Genomic DNA, 23498 nt, shown 5'->3' on the forward strand with positions numbered 1-23498 from the left:
TCTTGTTTAAATATATTTCAGTATATTATTTGTGGTGTAAATAGATCTTTATAAACCTGCTAGGATTGGTAACGTTCTAGCCATTCAGGAAAAAGTATGTATATGTGTATATATAGATAGATATATCTAAGGGGATATAAGGAAGGGAGAGGTGTAAGTTCGTTCCATGCCCGTGAGTGAGAAGAGTTGAAGCAAGATCACATTTGTGTATGCGGGGGCTCAGCAGGAAAGCAGAAACCAGAACCCAGCTATTCCCAGCGTGAAATGTGGACCGTGACATGCAAACCCCCGGGTATTGCCTGCGGAGCTATAAGTAAGTTACTTACTTATAGCTTAAGTTACTTATAAGTTACTTACTTATAAGTAAGTTACCAAGTAAGTTACTCACTTGCCAGGCAATTTCTCTCACCAATTAACTACTTTATTATTTTTGCCAAATAATCATAAAAACACCCACCTTGAGTAGACCCTTCAGCGATGTCTTCTGCAGTCCTGTACGTGGTCACCTCTGTGTAGAGGGTAGAGTGATCCAGGGGCCACTTGTTCTTCCTGCAGGTGGCTTGAACGAGAGCCGTCAGGTAAGATTCTGGGATGTGCAGGCCTGAGAGCCACATCACCTTTGGCTCACCCTCGTTAACCTGCAATCACCGAAGACAAACTGCAGCACCTGGGCACTCCTACCACACCTGGTACTCGGCCCAGAGGCCAGCACTCTCACAGACTGGCCACTGGCTAGTCTGTCTTGCATCCATAGTTGTGCAACCATTCATTATTGTTCTAGGTGGTGACTGGCATGAGCAACTTGTCTAAAGCAGTGTGTGATCACTGACTTCTGCACCAATTTGCACAGCAAATCAAGCAGATAGAACAAAAAGCTTTCTGGAGCCACTCACTTACCCAGCTGGTGTACTGGTTATACCGCGCTCTAAAGAAAACAATCCAATTTGCGAGTGTTTTGAGCGTGTCGGGGGCTAGCCGCCGCCAGATTCCAGGAATCTGTCCATTAAAGAGCGCCCGAGCCACATCATCCAGTTCACTGCTCATTCCAACTTCCCCAGCCAAGGCCTGGAAAGACAGCGTCCGAGAGCCAGCCCCGGGCAGGTAAAGCCTGACTGATCTCCTCTGGTAGCTGGGCTCTTACTTACCCGTTGCAGTTCAGCCAATGACTTTGCCATTCGAATGATCAGCTTATTAAAACGTTCCAGTTCCTGCAGCAGCACCACAGTTGTAGGGGTTATCTCTGGTCCAAAACCTTTCCGTATCTGGTCAAGATCGAATACTTGCGGTATTTTGTCTTCTATATCCTTGGCAACATTTGCAATATATTCGTCTCGACTAATTCTTGTACCAGTTTCACCTGAAACCAAGATGGTTTAGTGAGACTAAGTCTGCATAGGTTACCCCTTCAATTATTAATTGTCTAAGAACTTTGAGAGCCGACTCACCTTTTTGCAGCAAAGTCTCCCGCTCTGCACTGACATTTGCACCAGAAGCTCCCGCCTGCCTCAAACTCTCTCTGGGCATGAGCTGAACTACTCCTATGCTGGCGGGGCCAAGTCGTTCAGCTGCTTCGCTCACCTGGGCCCCACTGTCCCAGAGGCCAAGACACAATCCCATCGTGTCCCCCCCCGGGGATCGGGCACCTCCCCACGCAGGATGCAGGCAGCAGCAGCCGTGCCAGGCCCCGGTACCCTGGGGCAGGCTGTGGCACGGCTGGTGTCACAATCCCTGGGACAAGGAGCTCGCCACTTCACTATTTGTTATTTACAAAACCAACCCAAAGTAATGGCGACCATACCTGTTTGAGGCTGCAGCTCAAGAAGCTGAGACCACATATCGCGAACTGCTTGTGTGTAATAGCCAATCTCAGCATTTGCGTGAAGGCCAAACACCTCTGGAGTATTAGCAAGTGGCAGAGATTCTATCGCCTCTGCAATACAAAAATAGGCTTCGTAAGGATGCGCTACATTAAACCACAGCTACCAGGCAGAAAAGAATACTGCAGAACATTCCTTGAGTGATTTTTGTTATTACTCTGCTTGCAAAAAACCAAATGCTATAGCTGGTGTTGAAACACTGCAAGGAGTGAATAAGGCTGAAAGCTTAAGCGCACACACACACACACTAACAAGCCATCTATCTGGGTGTGTGAATTTTTTTTTTAAAGAAATGAGGAGCTGGCTGGTAAGCTCACATTGCAAGGGGCTGCTCACCTAAAGAACAGTATCATCAGCGGATTATAACATCACAAGACAAACACACTCGATGCCTGAAGTTCCTTTCAACTTCTCATACCCAGCCATGGACAGACGGAGAGAATGCATACTGTAAGTAGACTTTTCTTAATGCTAACTTACGTGGCAGGAAAAGCACTTCTTACCAACAAAGTCATCTTTTACAGTCCCTTGTGGAATTTTATAATCAACCGTGTCGTTTTTATAAAAATGAAACACTTGGAATGTGTCAAATATGAAATCACCAAGGTACTCATCCATATAGACGGTCAGAATGCGACGATCAAAGCTATCAATTGCACGCCCACCATACATGACCTAGAAATTAGTTACATCGATATTATAGCACTGGGTTTTGAGGCAGCAAATACAGTTAACAATCACTGAAAGGTCCAAAACACTCTTTGCTTTTACAGTGACTCATGGTATGACACTGTCTCCCTTAAGGGATACCGAGTACATCTTCTCTAAGCCACTCTCAAGGGGGAACAAGCAGCAACTATTTGGACTTACTCTGGAGATGGCTGCTGTGCGCCACTCCTAATAACCGGTCTGGGTGATTTATGTGCAACGGCACCTTCCTGAGGTACCAGCTCACGCTCAGCTGTGATTAAGTGCTGCAAAATAACAGTTCCCTGTAGGATATCATGTCACAGCAGCTACACAGACCTGGCCAGCTACTACACAGCACATATCACATACAGCACTGCAAGAGCTTTAGAAATCTGTTTGTAGAACTCACATCAGTCACACCCCACTGTACTAATAATACCGTAAAGTTGTGCTGTTCAATACCTTTCATCAGAGGATCCCAAGGGCGCTCTCACTCAAAATTAATTAAGCACCATAACTCCCCTGTTGTGCAGTTGCACACAATAGCCCGATTTCATTGAGACAATGAGATTAAGTGACTTGCTCAGGGCTACACAGGAGTTTCAAGACAGCCCAGGAGAGATTCTCAGCCAGTTTTACTTGATGATACCACCCATGCAGAAAGGAAGCTTCATTTATCTAGATTTTTTTACCATCAAGTGTTCCTGAGTGACGTTGTAGGCACTCACCTCACCGATAAGATATTTGAGACTGCTCCAGGGGATTTTATCATCATTTTGTTGGAAAGCTTTTGTCATGTATGTGTTAAGAATTTCCATGCAGACCTAATAAAGTTGTTGGAACATGTGAGATAAGAAGATTCATAAATCATCCATACATATCCATAGCTTTTACTTAACGTAGTTCTTGTTTAAAAACTAACAATCATTTCTTTCTCAAGTAATCAAAAAGTTAAGTGTAAATCCTCTTAAGAAAATAAACCCATAAGAGAGGCAAAATAAACATGAATGATTGGGAAATCTGATTAATTTTTAGTGGCGAAAATTGGCATTATAGAAGATTGGGAGTCTACGTGCGTCCACAGCAGCAGAAAAAAAATGAGGCAAAATGTTATTGTGAGAAAGGATTTAAGCTGGGTAAATTACATATTTTCAAAAGTAATCGGAGCAACTCAAGAATATAAGAGCAGTTGTTATTATTTTCTTACCTGGAAATCAGATTCATTAAAATCATATGGCACATTCCAGCCAACCTTCCCAAACTTCCTTCTCTCCTGAACCACAGCATGGAAAAATGCCAAGACGTAGACTAAGGATTTAAAGGCAGGATGTGGGCACTGCTCTAAGGCTTCTTCGGGAATTTTGAAGTAGGTGGCTCTCATATTCAGTTTCAGACCATTAGGTGGTTCTGTCACAACCTACCAAAATAATTAGGGAAGCCAGCAATGACGGGGTAGCCTCAGGAAAATAAGCTGTAAATATATCACGCTCTCGAAGTGAGCTATACAACGCAAGCTTGAAAATTTTGAACAGCTTTCCAAATTCATATCATATGGATTTTTTTCTTAAGTAAAGACATGAAATAGACCTTTGAAGTTTATCAAGGTAAACACACATATGTGAAGAGAAACTTGATATTATTTTAGAAATAGTCATGTTATTGAAAAGTCATTAATATTTATCATACTTGAAGATCTAATTTACTGAAATATTACCAGTATTTTACATGTTTTGGTGTGTCCTACCTATCACCAGTGACATGCCTTAACAGTCCTTAATATGGCTTTACTGATGACCAAACTGAGCCAGCTTCCTGGCAGCTTTTTCAAAGCGCTGTAAAACCTTTGCTCTCACTGCTCATGGCTAGACCTAGCAAGTGCATATTTGCGGCCTTTTAAAGATACATTCATGCTCGCTTCTCCCCAGGGCAGCACTAAGCACTGCTGGAGGTGAATGCCCCAGAGCTGTCATTGACACACTAGAGCACATATCGGGTGGATCTGTCATGCCACTGCTTTCAAATCTGCGAAATAAAATGATTATGTTTACTGGACTGGTTCACCACAACACAAGTAAAGCAGCCATAGAAAAGAACATTAGCACAGCACCATGGCTTGTGCCTTCAAAATAATCAGCTCAGCTTGCTTGTGATAAATGCTGCAGCCTGAAGTAGCAGCTGGAAACCATTATCCTATTACGATGTCTGCTCCGCTGGCACTATTGCCAGGTGAGACAGAGACCTCAGTTCTGCACCTCAGCATCAGGACTGACAGGACTATTTCTGTCTCTCTGGATATTCCTCACTTGCGGTGGCAGTTGAAGCTAAAGATCGTTTGTCACATTTCCAGGTTTACTCACAAACCTCTACTCTGAAATAACTGCTTCAGAAAACAAAAAATGCTGAACAGCTTTCACCCAAAGGAAAAACCCCCACAAGACAAACAGGATGATGGAATAAGGATTTGGTTTATAAAGACAAAAAGCTGGTACAAACAGCCCAAGTCAATATGCTGCATTCAGGCCACACTCCCCCCAAAGCCAGTCCGTTCAGCTGAACAAGAGGGGCAGGACATGCCCTCCCGAGTTGGGGTTTCCCCACTGCACGCTACCTTTAAGGACTTCTGCAGTATTCCAATTGGGAAGCCTTTGGTCGGGTCAGTAGTCAGCCAGAGGCGAAAGTCTGGATGAGGCTTTGTAATTTTCTCCAGGGCCTTCTCCAGATTGATAAGCCACTTCACCAAAAGGTGACAGTTCTGCAACATTAGCCACTCTCCACGAACCACCGCATCCTCCAGCATCTGCAAAGCAATCTTAAGGGAGGGAAAAAACTGTCTGTGAGTAACACTCCCTCTATCCTGTACGCAAACTAACTCCGATGGGTTAGTGCGATGGATGTCTTCCAGCTAGCAAGCACACTCAGCCTTTTAGTTAGTTTTAGTAGACTTACCGGAATGCTCCTGGCTGAGAACAGACCTTTTCCAATACCACAAGAAGCTGCTTTGAGATGCTTTTTTTTTTTTAAATCTCATTAATTCCTTTTAAAATTAAAAGTCATGCAGAGCACTGAAGTATTTCAAAACAGTACAGGAGTGTGCATGGCCCAGAAGAGGGTGAAGATCAGAGCCTAGGAAATGGTGGTCTAAATGATTCTGACAGGAGTTCTCCCACTGACTGAATTCACAGCAAATTCAGTTGGCTGCTAAGCTTTGGCCATCCCTGCCTTCGTGTCCGTAACAAAAGGGAAAGCTACAGGAAAGACAGAATGAGCAGCAGGATATTTTTTTGGTAATAAACACTGTGACTTCCAATCAGTTAGTGTCCATACACAGAGACAATGATTAACCTTTGAAAGGCTGCAGAGTAACACCTTTTCAGCTCAACTATTGTTCAGCAGGCGACAATATCATTCTGATTCCGAATCAGCCAATCAGCCAAATGTCCTCTTTCACATTACCGGAAAGCATTATTCCCAAGCTGGAAAATTGCACGCTAGGTCTGAACCACAAAGTAACTCCCTTTAAAATGGAGCCAGCCTTTGGAAAGGAAATTTGAACAGGCCCACAACATGAGGAGTATGATTTGCAATTAACACATTAACTTGCTGCACACAGCACCTCCCTACCCTCCCACCCAAGTTACCTTTTCTTGGCCTTGTCCCATGGCTAGGAATTTGAGTCTATCATCTCCTCCAAAGCCTGTCTTCTCGGCCAGTTTCATGAGGTCACTGACGGGATCAGAGCCAGGACTTAAGATAAAAACAACTGGTGAGTAAGGACTGCTCTGCTCAAAGACAGCTTCAAAGCTGATCACAGGGGGCTGCACATACCTGGTAGGAAAAGAAGCACAACAAACTGCTAATTTACACAAGAGCGGCCATCTTGTGTAACAGATGACTTTTACACAAACATCAAAGCTTACTGCAGACTACACATGGAAATGATATGGAGACAAATCACGCTCTGTTGCTTAGGCAAATTACAAAGTCATTTACATAGTTGATTACAACTCCAGTTCTATGGGAAATACCTGAATGGTGTGGTTCGGATTTGAAAGAAGAGGGTGACTTACTTCTCACTCATTGTCAGAGTAACATAGTCCATTACTGCCCGATACAGCCTGTCCACTCGGAAACACCGTAAAAGTAGGAGTTTCTGAAAGTGTGTGAGATTGTTCTGGTACTGCATAGGGAATGGCATCTGCTCCAGAGCATCTGTACCATACCACTGGCAAGAAAAGATGGGAGACAATGCCAATGGATCAAGTGGCTCTATCAATGACATTACTAGGAAAGCAGACAAAAGCACTGTGATTAATGAGGGGCCAAGAGACACAAGAAAAACAAAGAATAAAGTCAATCAGCTCCAAAGAAATATTAAAAGATTAAATGAATGCAAAAAATTCAGCTTTTTCAGTTTATACTCTATGTCCAGAAACACATTTGTGCTTTCATTTTATGTCAAGTAATTTTCTGAAGATGCAGAAAATAGCATCTCAAGCAAAAAGTATTAACAGATTGCTTACAGAAAGACTTCTTATAAAGCAAGAAGACATGGAATGAAACTAAAGGCAGAACAAAGGAAAGTCTGTGTTTGTAACTAGCCTATAGAACTCACTGCCACAAGAAGATCAAAGTACAATTTAGCAGTACAAAAAGTAACAGTGAAATGTTGACTGTTGAAATCAACAGCTAAAATTCCTCTGACTTCAACAGGGCAAATGAATCATGTAAGGCATTAGACTAGAAAATTAAAAAAACCTACAGTATACCAGGGAAGATTTTTGGGTTGGTTTTGGTGGTTTTTTTTAAATAATAAGAGCTTAATTCTTCTGGAAATAAGCCAATCCCTAACTGAGGTCAAGAAGAAATGCAAGGCCTTGACAGAAAAAGCCAGTGGTGACATGCCTCCTGCCGAGTGCTATGGCACATTGCATCATACTTGAATGTTTAATACCAGAAGAAAAACAAGGAGGGAGACCAGGATTGCAGAAAAGCACGTACATTTTTCCATACATCTGGATTATTTTCCACATCATCTGGAAGAGATTCAAATTTCTCAGGAAATAGTTCAGACAAGCGAATTAGGTCTTCCCAGCCTTGATCTGGAAGCCAAGCATACGGTTTCTTTCGTGCACTCTTCTCCAGGGAAATATTGCCTAGTCACATTCAGAAACCAGAGTGAACGTCCACGTCGTAAATTCTCCAATACATGACCACACATACAGTCCCACTGCACACAGAAACCAACTGGAAATTTGTTTCTGGAAGCACTCTAAGATTAAACTGGTCTGCTAAAGAAAAGATGGCATTTTACAAGTGCTTGCAAAAGCCAGAGTTTTATCTTTGCAAACATTTCTAAAACTATTTATACATAGTCAGAAAATAACTAAGATTATTTTCTCAGGTAACATCCTAACAATTAGCTAATGTGAGATTTGTCAACAGCTGCAGAGAAAGATTAGCCTCTTCACTGTTTAACCAAGTGAAAAAAATAGAAATAGCAGAATCCACAACTTCCGTAAACCAACACAGTTCAGCTATCTTCAGTGGCTTCTCTAGGTGCTAGCTTCACAGCAAATCATATCTAGTCAAAAATCTATCTTCGAAAGATCTTTCAGCTATTTGTACGTATAGCTATATATTTATATATAACTATTCACTTCACCTTTATGTATAACTATATAATTATATATAAATATTCACTTTACCTTTCAAAAAGAACTCAAGTTCTTCTTGTGGAACTCTGCCATCAGCTTGTTCTATCTTGACAGTCATATTAAAGGAGAACAGTAACTTGTGTCTCTCAAACAAACCTACGTTAAAAGGACAATATTTTCAAAAATCAACTGCTAAAACTTGTGGAACTGCAGCAGTCTTTAAATCTGCATTCTGCATCTGGTCACCCCACAAAGATCAGGATGATCAAAGATGGGGCTTTGGATCAGGCTTAAAGAGTCAAAACAGCATCTGTGAGGCACATCCAGGGATGGGAGATCCATAGCTGCGTTTCACCATTAGTATTAAGAAAACCATTTCTTTAAAAGTTACATTGACAATATGCATAGTTTCTTCAAACAGAAACAACAGGTAGTAAAGTGTAAATGGGGACCAATGCTGAAAACTGAACATTGTGCATTCACTGGTAACTTGCCTCTGATGTAAACCAACTGAAGGCACGGCTTTTAACGAGCATTTGCACATCACAGTATCAGCCCATCACTAAATTGCACTAACCTGTGCAGCCATAGTTATAGGTGTTGAAAGTCAGCGTATCCATGATGTTTTTTAACCTCTTCGGAAGAATAGGACTGGGCATTGATTTACGAAGAGAGAGTCCAAAAACCTCTAAGAAGGAGACCAGTGAGTACTGATACATGATGTTGACATGGGCCATTTCAGACAAAACGGAGAATAAAATGGCCCCTCTCCTGGCAGCTGGTCTGTAGCCATCTCGAAGACGATCAATATCCACTGCCGTTGTCTCAGCCAGTTTCAGTTTTTCAATCACCTAGTCGTACATTGATTTTATACACCTGTAATTACTGCACTGATCCATAGTATGTATATTATATCACAATCATCAGAGCTATTCAGTGCCTGCCTCTCTATGTTGACTTTATAGGGGATCTGGGCAGGTAACCCCAAAGAAGTAGTATGAATTGTAAAAATCAGAAGGTAGAGAAAATTAATCCCACCCTATATATTTATGAAAAGTGAAGGTAAAGATTTACACAGAATCATGGAAATACTGTGGGAAAAGCCCTCTGGGGATCTTTAGTTCAACTTTCTGCCCAAAGCTGGATTATGACCACCACTAGAGCAGGTCAGCTGTGGCTTTGTCTAACTACAGCCTGAAAACCTCCAAGAATGGAGATTCTACATCCTCTCTGAGTAACAAATGTATTAATTTTTCATTTCAGATCTGATACAATACAAGACAAAGGTTGTTCCAGAGCTAAAAGAAATATATCACGTGCTCTTTGCTTTAGAACTGTAAGCAACCCTTTGATCCTGATAAGGACTTTTCTGAAAATAGGATTTGGTCCTCTGCTGCAATAAAATACGGCCCAACACTGAAAGATGCAACATACTCATGAGAAAACATTCCATTTCCTTTCAAACTAATTCGTAGCTTCAACAGTGAAAGATGAAGCACAATATAAAAGGAAGAACGATGTTCCATTACATCCTTCCAAAAAGCCCAGAGTCGGTACCTCAGTAGCTTTGTATTTTGTCTCTTCCAGGGTTTGCACCAAGTCCAAGTTGTCCAACATGTTTCCTGTGGAAGATGTCAGTTCCCGAAGGAGAGAGTCTTCCAGATCTTTCAGTAAGTTTCTGTTCTCACTTGTCTCCTGGATGAGTTGTTCTCTCTGTTCTTCCAATTCCCTTCTTTCAAAACCTGTGATGACGCTGAGCAACTGATCCTCTAGGCCCTTTAGTGTAACTACAGATACAACACATGTACGCAGCACAAAGTCTTTTTTTAAAAACAAGGAGAACTTTCACAAAACTTATTTCATCTCGATCATCTCACAAAACTACAGCAATGCAACAGAGTGACTTGATTAATAACTCTATATCTTAATTCTACCAAAGCATCCTAACCTGACAGGTGCAAGAAGAGATAGTTAGCTCAGTTTCAGATTAGAGGAGAAACGTGAGAAGGATTTTCTGTTAAATCAGATGCTAAGTATATTCATAAAATATTAATTTTTTAGAGTTTCAGTGCTGTTTCAGACAAACACCCAGGCCCTGAATGCACACTACAGCATAATCACTACTTTGTTACTAAATACACACTTTCGCTTACCTGTATAATTGATAACCATAGCTTTGCCAAACACAGAGGGAGAATACTTTGGGTTCGATAATTTGGTGTTTAGGTACAATCTAAAATTACTGTCATAGTCAACCTCTTTGTCACCCAAGACAACGAATGTTCGCCCCTGTGCAACTTTGACATTCTTCTCTAAGACATTGTCTATCACAGGATCAATGTATTCATCAACACCGTGCAACAAGAAAGGGCTTCCATACTTTATGGCCAGTTCTAGTTGTTTAAGGAAATCTGGGTCATTAAAGGAAGCTATCTGCAAGAGAATAATGGGAAGATATGAAAAGAGAACTGATATTCAATTTGCTGAACATTATTATTTTACAATTGTTGCCAGCATTAATGAAATTTGCTCTTTGTTGCTTTTTGTCTTTCTTCTTACAGATGATGTAAACTGCACTGATACAAAACAGTAGATGTGCTTTTTTTTTTTCTGATCAGTTGAGAATAATTTCCATTTGCAGTGCTATTCTTCGAAGTTCAACTATGCCTCTGTTAATTGTCCTACATGAAAACTCCATCCTGGAGCACCTACAGCACAATCTACACCAGCCTTTTGGTTATACTGTTTCTTCATGACTATGGCTGGCCAAAATCCCAAACAATCTATCAGTCCTAAAATATTGAAAGTCACGTGAACACTGAGATGCACTATCTATTTTAGAGACACAACAGCCAACACATTTGTCAGGACACAATCGGTTCCCCATTCAAGGTGACAGATATTTATGCAGCTTTTAAAACAACCAGTAAGTGGTCATTTATCTTTACCCTCAAGTTATTTTTTTTTTCTTTCTTCTTAATCCAATGTAACGCCTGCTGTTGTGGGTCAATACAGAGCGGGAATCGGCTTGCATATGTTGTCAGGATGCCATTCTGGACAGAGAGCTCATCTGGAGGCAATCCTTGGGAAACCCACCTGGGAACGGAATTGATCAAATACCAGGCTGTGACAAAAACTCGATGGGAAAGCAGCGCATTTCATTGTCAGTAAAATTATGCAATTCATTGAGACACTATTTAGACACGCAAGGAAACATATAGTGTATGTGATTGTGAGAACAGTGTCAAAACTCCAACTGACTCATCGTCTGAGTCATTTGTAACTACACCACTCCAAATACGGACTTGCATTTGGTGAGTAATCCTGCAGTAGTTGACGTATAGGCTACCTGGGCATGGGTTTAATTCCAAACTCATTGAAATAAATGAAAAGATTCCTGTTGAGCTCTGGGTTGAACACATATTATAGATAACTCCTTTAGAAATCTCCTAAAAAGGTATTATATGTGTCTAGGTACAGTGAATATCCCTGGACTGTAAAGTACAATGGTTTGTTATAAAAATAGCCTCTTCTGCTAACCAGAAGAAAAATAATTTGTCTCCTTGCCATCTTTGAGACATGAGAGTAAAACGGGCGCTCTCTGGTAATGGCTGTGCACCGCCACCCACAATGCCAGTCCTATGCTACAGATTCAGAATTCAGACTCCCACTTCACGATTTCACACTCAGTAATCACTGGGCTTCTTGACTGGACATACCTGCTAACCTCCACCTCATTAGTCAGGAGGCTTTCTAAGCTAAATGGTTGACTGAGAGGAATCTCTCGTGAGAGGATATCTTCTTGCCACACTTGATAGATCATTTCATTACGGAACTCCCAGCTGAATGCTCCTTCATAACTCAGAAAGGCAGCACAGAGTAGACAGTCTCCAAGCAGCTTCACCTTTCGTATTTCATAGTCCTCTAATTCCTTTGTCCACCTGATAGAATTATAAGGGAATCCCGGGTCAGTCTGTACCAGGTAGATGGGTGCAGAATTTCCAGCTGCTGCTACTTTAGATATAGGTTGAGACAGACCCCCAAATTTACAATCAGTTGTTCTCTCGCTATTATGATGGCCACAGACACCAAGTTGATCTCAACATTCTTCCATTTAATCTGAGTTCACCTTTTTCTTCTGCACTAAAAACTGTTGTTGTTATTTTTCAAGAGCTAATGGATATTAGCTTAGAACAGATATTAGCCGTTCTCAGTAACAAACATCATAGGAAGTGACATTTCCAAAAATGTTTATCCCCGGCACGTGATCCTCTGATGTCAAAAACGTTCCTCTGAATCTAGACTTACCTCTTGTTTTCAGATCTCAAGCCAAAGATGAGCTTGTCAGCAGCCTCTAATCTTCTCTGCATAATCTCTGCTTCTTCTTGTAACTGTTTGTTTTCTTTTATTGCCTCTTCATATTTTTTCCCCAAAGCTTTAAGCTCCTCCTGAATGGTAGCCAACTCGGCCTTTATCTTTTCTAGTTCGCGCTTACTTAAGTAATAGTTCCGTTCTAGCCTAGCCACCTACATTACATTATGAAGGAAATAAAAGAGTATGAGAGGAAAGAAGGGCTTTGGAGAGAAGTTTTAAGTTCTTAGATTTCATTTGGCTATTTCACATATTTCAAAGGGACCTGGTAATAAACAGCATAAGCCAAAATAACTGGCATTGTTTCTCACCCACCTCTCCCCATCCCAAATATATACATCATGGTATGATACTGCGGTTTCAAAGCAGATAAATCTCCTAGAGTTTTTCATCCACAAGGTATAATATTAAAGCATGTGAGCAGTCCTGCTGACATTGGAGGTCAGCAGGACTCTCATCCTGTCACAAAAGAGTAGGTTTGTCTGCATAATAATAACAACAATATTAAGACCTCAAAAATAGTCAGACTCATCATCTAGTGAAGATACTTGCTCAGTAGCCAGCTGTATATAATAACCTTTTCTTGAAGAAAGTATCCCAGTATCATCTGTTGGACATTAGATTTCCTTTGGTAATACAGCTAACTTTCCGGTCATTCTAAATCAAAAGGTCTGTGCTTAAGGGACATGGATGTTGTGTACTACTGAGCTCTGCTCTGTGCAAATGTCACGTGTTTTGAAGTCCGTTTTCAGTAAACAGCTATAAACTGTGTTTTCCTAAGCACGTTAGATTACAAAATTCCAACTGAACATGTTCCTCCCTCCTCCTTCAAGCACTGGCAGGAATGGGAACCCACATCCCAGCATCATGACACAAAAAACACAGCAATTTATAACTGAGTACCTGCTTCACTCCTACTGCAATAGCTCTCCTAAACACCTCTTTTTAAACACTTCAAAGAGGAGAAACGGGCAGTCTACAAAATTGTCGAGTATTATTTTTCTCATCAGGATCATGCTTCATCCTCCTCTGAGTTTGCATCTACAAACTTTACCTTTTCTCTCTTCGGCTTGACTTCTTTAACTACATCACAGTAGCTCATCACTGCATCAACAAACTTTAACATTCCCAGTCCTGCTCTGCTAACAAGTTCCATTTCATTAAAGCTAGTATTAAGATTCTTTAACAGACCTAAATGGGCAAACACAAAAATATTGCAAGTGAGTTGAATTACAGTGCAGAAATCCTCAGAAAAATAGCTTTCCCTACCAGCAATATCGAGCAATGCTGTGACAGACAATATGAAACATTTGTCAGAATATTAAAGAGACTCAGACCCTAAGACGAAGCTACGGGGCTGTAACAATACAAGCACAATATTGCTAGGGATTTCTCAAGTTCTTTCTCCATGAAAGGCGTGCATTCAGGAGGTGATCAGCATGTCTGAGGATCGTGGTTTGTTTTCTCTGCAGCAGTCAGGCACACTTTTCTTCAAAGAGCCAAATCCCCCTCTTAATGGAACTACTCTGGATTACATCCTAGTGAGCATGTGCAAAGTTTGGCCCATAAGCTTTAGATACAGCTTCTCTTCTTTCCACTCTGCATACATCACATTTTAATTGCCACCACATGGATGAGATCGTAATTCTACTAAAAGTGGATAAAAGCAGATAGCAGGCCTGCTCAGGTATACTGTTTGTTTCTTGCCTGCTCTAAAACAGAGTGTGTAAGACCCTAGCTAAGGTATAAACTGGATGTAAAACATAGCAAAAGGCCTTTTAACTCTGAAAAATCCACTCATCCCAACAGTGCAATGTCTGCAGCTTTGTGGACAGCGTTGTCTCCTTGCACAAAGTGAATCCCACCCTCCCAAATAACACTGGAAGGATTGCCACTGACATGGCTAATCACATTAAGAAGAACCTGCACTCATTCCAAGTATACAGATCAGTAATTTACCTCGGACAGATTTCACTTGGCTCTGAGTAATTCCATCAAAATCTATCTCCATCAGGGATCGCAGGAAATTTGCCTCAGACATCATTGCTTTGGCTGTCTTCCAGTTTAATTCTTTGTAACCTCTGATTATAAGAACACATTCCAAAACAGCCTGCACCTGCTTAGGGGGTTTTGCAAAGGATCTAGAAAACAGATGAAGACAACAGTAGGAAAAGGAGGAGACAAAGCACATTATGCCAGACACGGGTACTCGTTAAGAGAATCATTGCAATACAGCAAGAACTAGTACATAAGACATCCTACGCAAAGTGAAAAAGATAACCCAAGCCAGACAAGAAATTATTAACTAGTCAAAAGCTCAAAACTGATTCTTGTATTCAGACAATTTGATCAATGAAATACTAAAGGATTTCAACAGTGGAAGGCGTAAAACACTGAGCCATGATATTCTTCCCTAGGGCAGTGAAGCAGCTGTCCCTTGGGAGAAGCAGTACAGGAAGAATCCAGAGACCTATAAGAGAAAGGAAGCTAAAAAAGTGTGGCAGGGTAGGAAGAGCCGTTGCTATTTTGGGGAGAGCCAAGGACTGGATGTGCTTTCATATTTATTCCCAAACACAAGATGTACTGTAAAAACACAGGAAAAAGTTAATGCAGCAGAGAAATACATTTTCATGCTATCAAAGCATCCCTGAAAAATAATGCGTATGTGCTACTGGTATTCACACAGAATAAAAACAGAGGAGGAACGAAGGGGTTTGGACAGCCACTGCTCAGGCAAAAAAACATAGCAGTTCCTAGTCACAGGGTAGAGAATTATGGGGAAGACATCAAACAAAGGAGTGTAAGAACAGGCTTGAGGAAAAGTCCTGGGTTAAGAATCAGGGGATTCTGTTGTGACCTCTGCACCCAGACAACTGATGCCCTGACCTTTACCCACACACCATGCAGGTGAGAAAGGTGAGGCTAAGGTTCAGACCCTGCAAACAAGGGCGTCTCAGTGAATTTCCAAGAGTTTACGCTACTGCACATCCAAATGAGTCACCTGATTTCAGTAACATCAGACTTGTCAAGCTTCTGAAGCTCCAGTTTGGCAGCTTCTAAAATAGGCATGACTTCAGCCAAAGCTGCCTCAGCAGCTGCCTTCTCCGTAGCAATAATCTTATTCTGTTCCTCTATCTCCACAGCTTTTTCTTCAGCCAGTTTTTTCTTCTCCTCAGCTAGGAATTATAAAGGCAGGACCATAAATGGATTACTCAAATTTGTATACAGAACATATACTAATATAGATTTGCTCTTGGCTGAAAATCAGAAATTGCCACCAACTCAGTACCTTTTTGTTGCTAGCTTGCCAATGTTTACAGTTCTATCACCAGGCTAGGAACACTGTTAGTGTTCCACACAAGAGCGCACATAATCTCTTTTGCTCCCATGCTTCCCTCTGTTTTTCATCTAATAGTAATTTTCTGAATCAGAAAGTCCCTTTCTTGCTAATGCCTCTTTCCCATGTTACGTCCTACACCTTGGAAAGGGAAGACAAGGGCAGGAGAATATAGCATTGAGTTGTGTAAAGTACTGTAGGCCAAATATATTGCAAAGATGGCAATCTGAGCAAGACAGGGGATCTACTCTTCTAGCATGACACTAGATCAGCACAGATAGAACAAGAGGGTTACCTCTAGAAGCAGATGGAGCTCTTAGACAGTTGTGTTGGGTCAACCCAACACAACACAGACTAGGTGAGGCTTGCTTAGCCTGTAAACTACCTACCTACTTCTGTGTTTGCTGAAATCTCTTGTAATAAAGCTTCACAAGCAGCTGCTTTTTCTGCTAACACAATCTTTTGCTCAGCAAGTTTCTTGTTCAGCTCAACCAGCTGTATGCTAGCTTCCTTCAGTTTAACTAAGCCACCATCCAGCCGTTTACATTGTGCTAGGTAGAAAATAAAGGGAGAAACGTTAGAGATTCATTGATTGTGTCCTATCACACAGCAATAGACAATCTCACAGAAGGTAAATACACTTATAGATGCATTTTGTGGCAAGGCAACCTCACTTAGCAAAGAAAAATGACTCTTGAGAAATTTTTCCTTTCCTAAGCCTCCCACTCAAGATGGTGTAAATGTCACTTGAGCTGCCACATAATAATCCTGTGCCACAACTTGCTTTCTGTATTGCACCGTTCATGTTTTATCCTCTTCGCATATTTCACTGCCCACTTACTGCTTAAAGAAGAATGTCAAACCCTGAGCAAGGCTGAGCTGGTATTAGATTTAATCAGACTCTTCCCCAAGTAGGGAAGTGCCTGGTTTGGAGATTCTGACTTGGGTCAGAAAAGGAACCAAAAAAAGCACAAAGGAGAGGCCACCATTTGACAGACAGAGTCTGAACCTTCCAGTATGTGGCCAGGATATTGGTCCAATGTCAAAATCAGATGCCAGCACAGCATTTGAGATAGTACTGATAAAATAAGTTTTGTATATGTGGGCAATATGCAGGATTCTCACCACAATTTTAAAAAAATAAAATATTTAAATAACTTATTAAAAAGACAAAAACATCTACACAGCCTTACCTAAAATGAACTCGTTTTTCTCCTCCAGCAATTTTGAATAAGTATGGATAAAATCAAGGTAATTCTTTGGCGTGACATGGTTGCTACGTCTCAGTTTCTGCAGAAACCTCTTGCTGAAGTCCCCTACAGACTCATGCACCATGACCATATGCTCAATCACTGACTTGGAGCTCTCTGACGGGATGCGTGTGCTATTTCCTAAAATTAGGCAGAAGAAATAAAAAATTTCAAAGGTTTTGGGTCTTTTTAAGAGTCTGCCAATTACCATCTCTCTTATGTACATCTAAGTCAGGCATAAAAATAGTCTTTTCTGGGGCAAAAAGCAAGATCAGGGTAGAATGAGAAGAGAACCTGGACCTTCTGGTAGGCAGGCCACATTGTCCGCAGAGTCGGGAACTTGAATTTTAGCAATTTTTTGAATCTATTTGAGTAAGAAATTTCCATCCAAAACCATTTTTTGACTGGAATTTTGCATCACCCGTTTAAACGCAAGCAAAATGGGAAATCAAATTATGAAATCTACAATGACTGCAAAGTAAAGAATATATTTCTTAGGCTATCACAAGGGTTAATGGGTTAAAATACTGACATAGTACTTACCAACAAAGGATTGTGCAACTGCGTACAAGGCCTGGGGGGGCCAGGGCAAAAACCAGTCAATACCAGTGTTGTTGACAAGACCTTAAAATAAAAGGATAGTGTTATCTGAAAAATTCCTTTGTAAAACTAGACCCTCATCTGCCAGGCAGTCCCCTGCTTAACTTTATTTCGATCAAGAATCTGCAGGATCTGTCTTGACTCCTGCTTAGCAACAATTTTTACCACAAAGTCAACACTTCCATTATGATAGTAAACAATCAACTTTGCACCTGTGTCCTGTAACCCCATTGTACTATTCTTTAGGCTGTACCATTCTACACAATGCAGTCACGTGCTGCAACAAGGTATTTGAATGCTTGATTTAATACCACGCATTCTTCTGTAAACTACAGAAGGGAGGCTGCAGACATAGGCTGTATATTTCCAGTTCAATGAGGATGACTAATTGATTTCTAGCTGTTCAGCTGGAAAATGGACTAATCTGGTAAATGCTAATCAATAATACCCACCGATATGTGGTAATTAACTGGAAAAAAAATCATGCACTGCAAATCCTTAATCATGAAACCTGCGCGGCTTTGCTTTAGCTGCCAGACATCTCTGAGCGTCCAGCGGAGATTTTCTTTCTCCTGCAAGCCAGTATTTCACAAGGAAGGGACTAAGCAGTGTATACAATTGATACCTGGGAAATTTCTGCACCACTTTCTCAGATCATCCCCAACTGGGGACATTCCCAAGACAATGTGAAGGTTGTTTGCACATTTGTTTACAAAATATTGCCAGATACTCTCTTTAGCTGGATTCATGCCAGCTTTAGCAGCTTCATCTCCAATCTGGCTTAGTATGGTGTCTTTTTCATCATCTGCAAAAAGGGCTGGCACCATTCCTGTAACACAAGGACAGAAGAATACTAGTGAGAACAACCAGTAAGAGAAAGCCATATGGCGGGGGATAGGGCAGATGAGAAACCACAGTCACAAATTTTAAACTTAGTTCTGCAAAAATGATTCTGCATAGTTTTGAATGAACCTATTAATCTCTCTTATGCTTCTCCTCCTTGTTTACTATCAAACCCCCATGGAAAATAGCCAGTACTTAGGATGATGCAAGGGGATTTGGAGGAATGATTAATTCATTTTTGTTTGGGCTTCAGTATTATATACAAAATGTCATAAGAACATAAAGTGCTTTTAACTCTGCAAAGAAAAATCTTCATTAGTCTCTGCAAACCATCAGTTCATATTTTCATTCTCTCAATCACACGGCTAGTATTGCATAAGTTACCTAATGACAGACATAAGCAGAACAGGAACAGGGAGAACTAGACCAAGGAAAGGGATAAAATTTAACACATCTGTTTTTAAATCAGACTGTGTTGAAACTTCTATTGAGAGAGTGGTCACACAGTGCCAGCTGCTGCTCATTTTCAGCTGCTGCATACACTAAAAGATACTAAACTGCAGTTTAGGACATATATATATAAGCAGTTGCTGCAGTTCAGGTGAACGCTATTAAAAAGCCAATGGGACAGGAGGTGCGTTTGTGGCTAAACGCAGTTGAAGTTATACATCAGTCTTGGAAGAAATCTGAGACTCCTGCAACATCATGATCAGCCTTCCTAGACACATATAAATGACTCTAAGAAGATGCCAAAATGCCATTATTAAGGCCAAGATCGTTTCAGGTAGTACTGAAAGGTGTAACTAACTAAAGCAGCAGAGAGCACAGTGTGAAACAGTAATAGCTGGATCAAGGGTATGTTTGAGATTATGAGTGACAAGTAGATACTGATTGGGAGTAACTGAGGCTGCCTGTGTCACCTGAAGTTAACATGTTGTTGATGAGTTCCAGGAAACTCTCTTCTGCTACATGGGCATCTGTAAACAAGAAGACCATTGACTTGTTCTCAATACCCAGCTTCTGGTACAAATTTTTTAAATCTTCTCGGAAATTATTTTCTCCATATCCTCGACTCAAGACGATCTCAAATACCTAAGGATGCAAACATATACTGAGAAGACACAGATGGACCCAAGACATGATGGTAACTCTAAATTTCAATTAGACTAGATCAATGGTTTTGGTTTGGCACCTATCATCAGTAAATGTGTAAGTATCAAAAAAATTACGCGTTACATTCTTTTTTAAAACTATATTCGTACAACCCTGCAGGACTGCATTTTCAAAATTGCTTTATGTTCATCCTCCTTTTTTGTTCTTCCTGTCCAAGCCAACAGCCTCTTTAAGAAACTGGAAGTACATGTGAGAGAGGAACATTTCCTATCTGAAATATTGCAGTATCCATCACAATGAGGTTCCTCAAGCAGCAACAGAGTGCTGCTGTAATACACATAAGTAACAAAAGCAGTAGTTAGGGACTATTAGTTGTTCACTCCCAAATCCATCCTTGTTTTCTGTCACCAGTGCCAAAACCCAGATTTAGGGACTGACGTCTTCCTGCCCAGATCACCCATCTGGTGATCTTACACCTCCAAGCGATCACTTCACCCTGTTTTTCTCTCCACAGGGAGGAGATGCCAGCCTGATCTTACCTTGACTGACTGACTTCCCCTGCCCCATTAATTTAATCCTGATCACAAAGTTGCTTTCCTTGTCTTCTTTCACTGCAAAGATGCAGGGTCACTAACCTCACATCCAGCTGTATAGGCAGCCAGTCTTGTTAGAGACTGTTTTCCTGAGCCTCCCACTCCTATGAGCAGGGCATGCCCGTGATCCATCCGTATGATGCGATGTACATGGATTAAGTGCTCCAAAGCATCATCAAAAAGAACCAGATTCATTTTAACATTAACTTCATTATATTCCTCCAAAATCTCCTGCATATAAAGGTGAATGTTACTAGGAGACCAAGGAACAATTAATAACATTAATAAAATGACAACCCATTTAGCAGCATTATTCCTTTCCCCTTCCTCAGGGAAACTAAACTATGGGAAAACACTGCTGACTCTGTAGCTGACCCTCAATTTTCATTACTGCAGACCCCAAATGGGTAACAATGCACATAAAATTCTATGTGCACACAAAACCAGAACAGATTTCCTACAGTTTGAGGCAGGCTTCTGCCCATTCCTCAGGCACAGAGACAGAATCAGGCACGGTTCCAAGGTGATGCACGCTACCTGAAAGAGAGCTTTTGCTGCGTCATAGTCTTGGATATCTTCATAAATACGAGGTTCTCCTTCACTCAGTGCCATTCTAAAATCTCCAAAAAGAATAGGATCCCTCATTGCATACTCCAAGTCATCTCTGAAATTCTCTTCAATCAGGTTTTTTACATGACCTTGTACCTTCAAGTATATGAAATGAGTCAGGAAACACAACAAAGCAGATGATTCTGAATCCAGTAACTCTCAGAAGGGTGATAATGCAGATTCTTGCTCAAATACTGACTGATTTCAATGGAATACTTATGTCACTAGAAGATACAAAGACCACAGCCTCCCATTGTGTGCTATGTATGATTTAAAATGATCTAACAGGGAGTTCAAGAACCATTCAAGCCAATGAACTGCAGAAGTTTAAGACAAGAAAGGATAAGCCTGTTAAAAAAAAAATACCTTGTCATATATTGGTGTAAATATTACATTAATAAACCTTCCTTCACATCATTCATGGATGTCTCGCCACCAAGACTTCTCACAATATTGTAAAGACGAATGAATGCACAAATACAGAAAAGTTGCAATATAATTATTCTGAGTTGTTAAAATTGAGCTGGGGTTGCATCTTTCTACGTTAGAGGAGAAAGTTTTAAGCACAAAAATCTGAAGCCACCTTAATCTACCTCTTTTCATCTAACCTTATATGTAAGTAAATTTTATCCAAATCCTCCCCTAATTTTCAAGGTATAAAATTGGTGTCATTCTCTCTGGTGTTTTAAGATACAATTTGGAGCATTTTCCAGTCTGCAAAACAGCCAAAAACTGAATGCATTGTTTAAGGACTCGGCTCTTATCCTTCTTTTTCCTACTTGATTGTATAGTCACAATCCCTCCTAAAGGAAAATACTGACTTGAAAATGAAGTAATTTCCTGAGTTTTCCCCTGCACTGCCCTCACAGTTTGTCACCTGTGCCACTGCTAAGCAATTTTCCTGGACAGGCAAACCAAGTGACACTTTCCATTCCTTCAGCAGATCTGCTCACTTAGTCTACCATACTCACATTATTTTAGAAAAGAAAACTGCATGGGCCACGTTTTAAATTAATGGAGCAACATAGTGGTTAGACAAGTCCGCAGTCTGACTGCAAGACCTGAGTGCAACAGTTGGTAATGTTGCTGTTGCAAATTAGTTGCCATAGTAATAGTCAGTGACTACTAAAAATTGAAAGAAATTACTCACCAATGCTTTGTCTGCTTCATTAATCAGCCTGTCATGGAAAACCCTCAGGCACTCATTCCTCCAAACTCTCACCATCTGGGTCACTGTTGGAAACCTACATTAACATTGGAATATCACACTGCATCAAATGAGCTGACATGATTCCTAAGGCCATATGGTTAATAACACTGACCAAAGTCTGGACTGACTTTTTTTAACTCTTTTTGGTTTTGTTCTTTTTATAAGGACAAATAAATAATTTGCTTGCATTTTTACCTCTGGATATTTTATTTATGAAAGACTAACGCATCAGTGTTTGTTATCAAGACTAGGATAGGATAGGATAGGATAAGATAAGATAGGATAGGATAGGATAGGATAGGATAGGATAGGATAGGATAGGATAGGATAGGATAGGATAGGATAGGATAGGATAGGATAGGATAGGATAGGATAGGATAGGATATTTCAGTTGGAAGGGACTTAGAACAATCATCTAGTCCAACTGCCTGACCAATTCAGGGCTGACCAAGTTAATGCATGTTATTAAGGGCGTTCTCCAAATGCCTCAAACACTGACAGGTTTGGTGCATCCACCACGTCTACAGGAAGCCTGTTCCAGGCTTTGACCACACTCTCAGTTAAGAAATGCTTCCCAATGTCCATTCTAAACCTCTTCTGGCACAGCTCTGAACCATTCCTACACATCCTGTCACTGGATACCTGGGAGAATTACCTCATCTTCACACAGATTCATCCAGTATAAATAGCTGTAGGATCTGAAGGCAATTTTTCAATTCTTACCTCTCTGGAGTTGTAAGAATAAGTCCATTATAGACCCTGGAAAGATCCCGCAGGTTAAAAATGTAATGGAATTTGGAAGGAGTAGGGGGTAGGTCACGAATAATCATTTTATAAAGCTCCAAAGTACACACTGTAATCTTGTCAGAGATGGCTGATACAGACTCATTAAACATCTGAAAACATGAGAAAGAAGAGGTGTTTTCATGAGACTGCCCAGAGGGAACTCAACGCTATTAAACATATTCCGCTTTCCAGCTGTTAACCCTGCTTGGTATATTTCAAATAATTGAGGGCAAACATTTTCAGAAATTCATATTCCTGTGTAGTACGAACATTCTGTAGTTAAATGTTTTGGGCAGGGCCCATCTTCACTCCCAAGCCTGCACAGTGCTGAAAATATCAAACTCCATGACTGGGATTTCTACAGCACTTCCATAGCAGAAAAAATAAGTTGCTCTTTTTTTTACATAATTTTTCAGTTTACTTGATAGTAATGCAGTCTACTTCATTAAATTTTTCACTGTCATTCAGGACTTTCCTGGCCTTTGCGTATTTGGTTATAAGAACTGTAACCAAATGGTTCACAGGTTTCAACCTATGAAAAGCACCGGTTTTATAAATGATCTGC

General features: G+C 40.7%; 1 protein-coding gene across 1 annotated transcript in view; it reads right to left on the bottom strand.

Annotated features, from left to right (window-relative positions):
• Nucleotides 1–23498, bottom strand: part of DNAH10 (dynein axonemal heavy chain 10) — a 58320-nt gene that overhangs the window by 1642 nt on the left and 33180 nt on the right. The window contains exons 47-76 of the mRNA XM_074606964.1: nt 22871–23043; nt 22088–22181; nt 20866–21033; nt 20371–20559; nt 19543–19714; nt 18405–18608; nt 17723–17803; nt 17123–17320; nt 16319–16480; nt 15594–15768; nt 14552–14733; nt 13647–13783; nt 12530–12747; nt 11941–12162; nt 11170–11317; nt 10375–10654; nt 9779–10008; nt 8799–9072; nt 8273–8377; nt 7566–7720; nt 6635–6789; nt 6206–6392; nt 5176–5376; nt 3775–3984; nt 3296–3391; nt 2381–2552; nt 1799–1930; nt 1146–1357; nt 898–1065; nt 458–638 (exon numbers count right to left, since the gene is read on the bottom strand). Coding sequence (XP_074463065.1) covers nt 458–638; nt 898–1065; nt 1146–1357; nt 1799–1930; nt 2381–2552; nt 3296–3391; nt 3775–3984; nt 5176–5376; nt 6206–6392; nt 6635–6789; nt 7566–7720; nt 8273–8377; nt 8799–9072; nt 9779–10008; nt 10375–10654; nt 11170–11317; nt 11941–12162; nt 12530–12747; nt 13647–13783; nt 14552–14733; nt 15594–15768; nt 16319–16480; nt 17123–17320; nt 17723–17803; nt 18405–18608; nt 19543–19714; nt 20371–20559; nt 20866–21033; nt 22088–22181; nt 22871–23043 — 5281 coding nt within the window. The remainder of the gene's footprint in view (nt 1–457; nt 639–897; nt 1066–1145; nt 1358–1798; nt 1931–2380; nt 2553–3295; nt 3392–3774; nt 3985–5175; nt 5377–6205; nt 6393–6634; nt 6790–7565; nt 7721–8272; nt 8378–8798; nt 9073–9778; nt 10009–10374; nt 10655–11169; nt 11318–11940; nt 12163–12529; nt 12748–13646; nt 13784–14551; nt 14734–15593; nt 15769–16318; nt 16481–17122; nt 17321–17722; nt 17804–18404; nt 18609–19542; nt 19715–20370; nt 20560–20865; nt 21034–22087; nt 22182–22870; nt 23044–23498) is intronic.

The sequence above is a fragment of the Larus michahellis genome, chromosome 13 (assembly GCF_964199755.1).
Source record: "Larus michahellis chromosome 13, bLarMic1.1, whole genome shotgun sequence".
Taxonomy (NCBI): Eukaryota; Metazoa; Chordata; class Aves; order Charadriiformes; family Laridae; genus Larus; species Larus michahellis.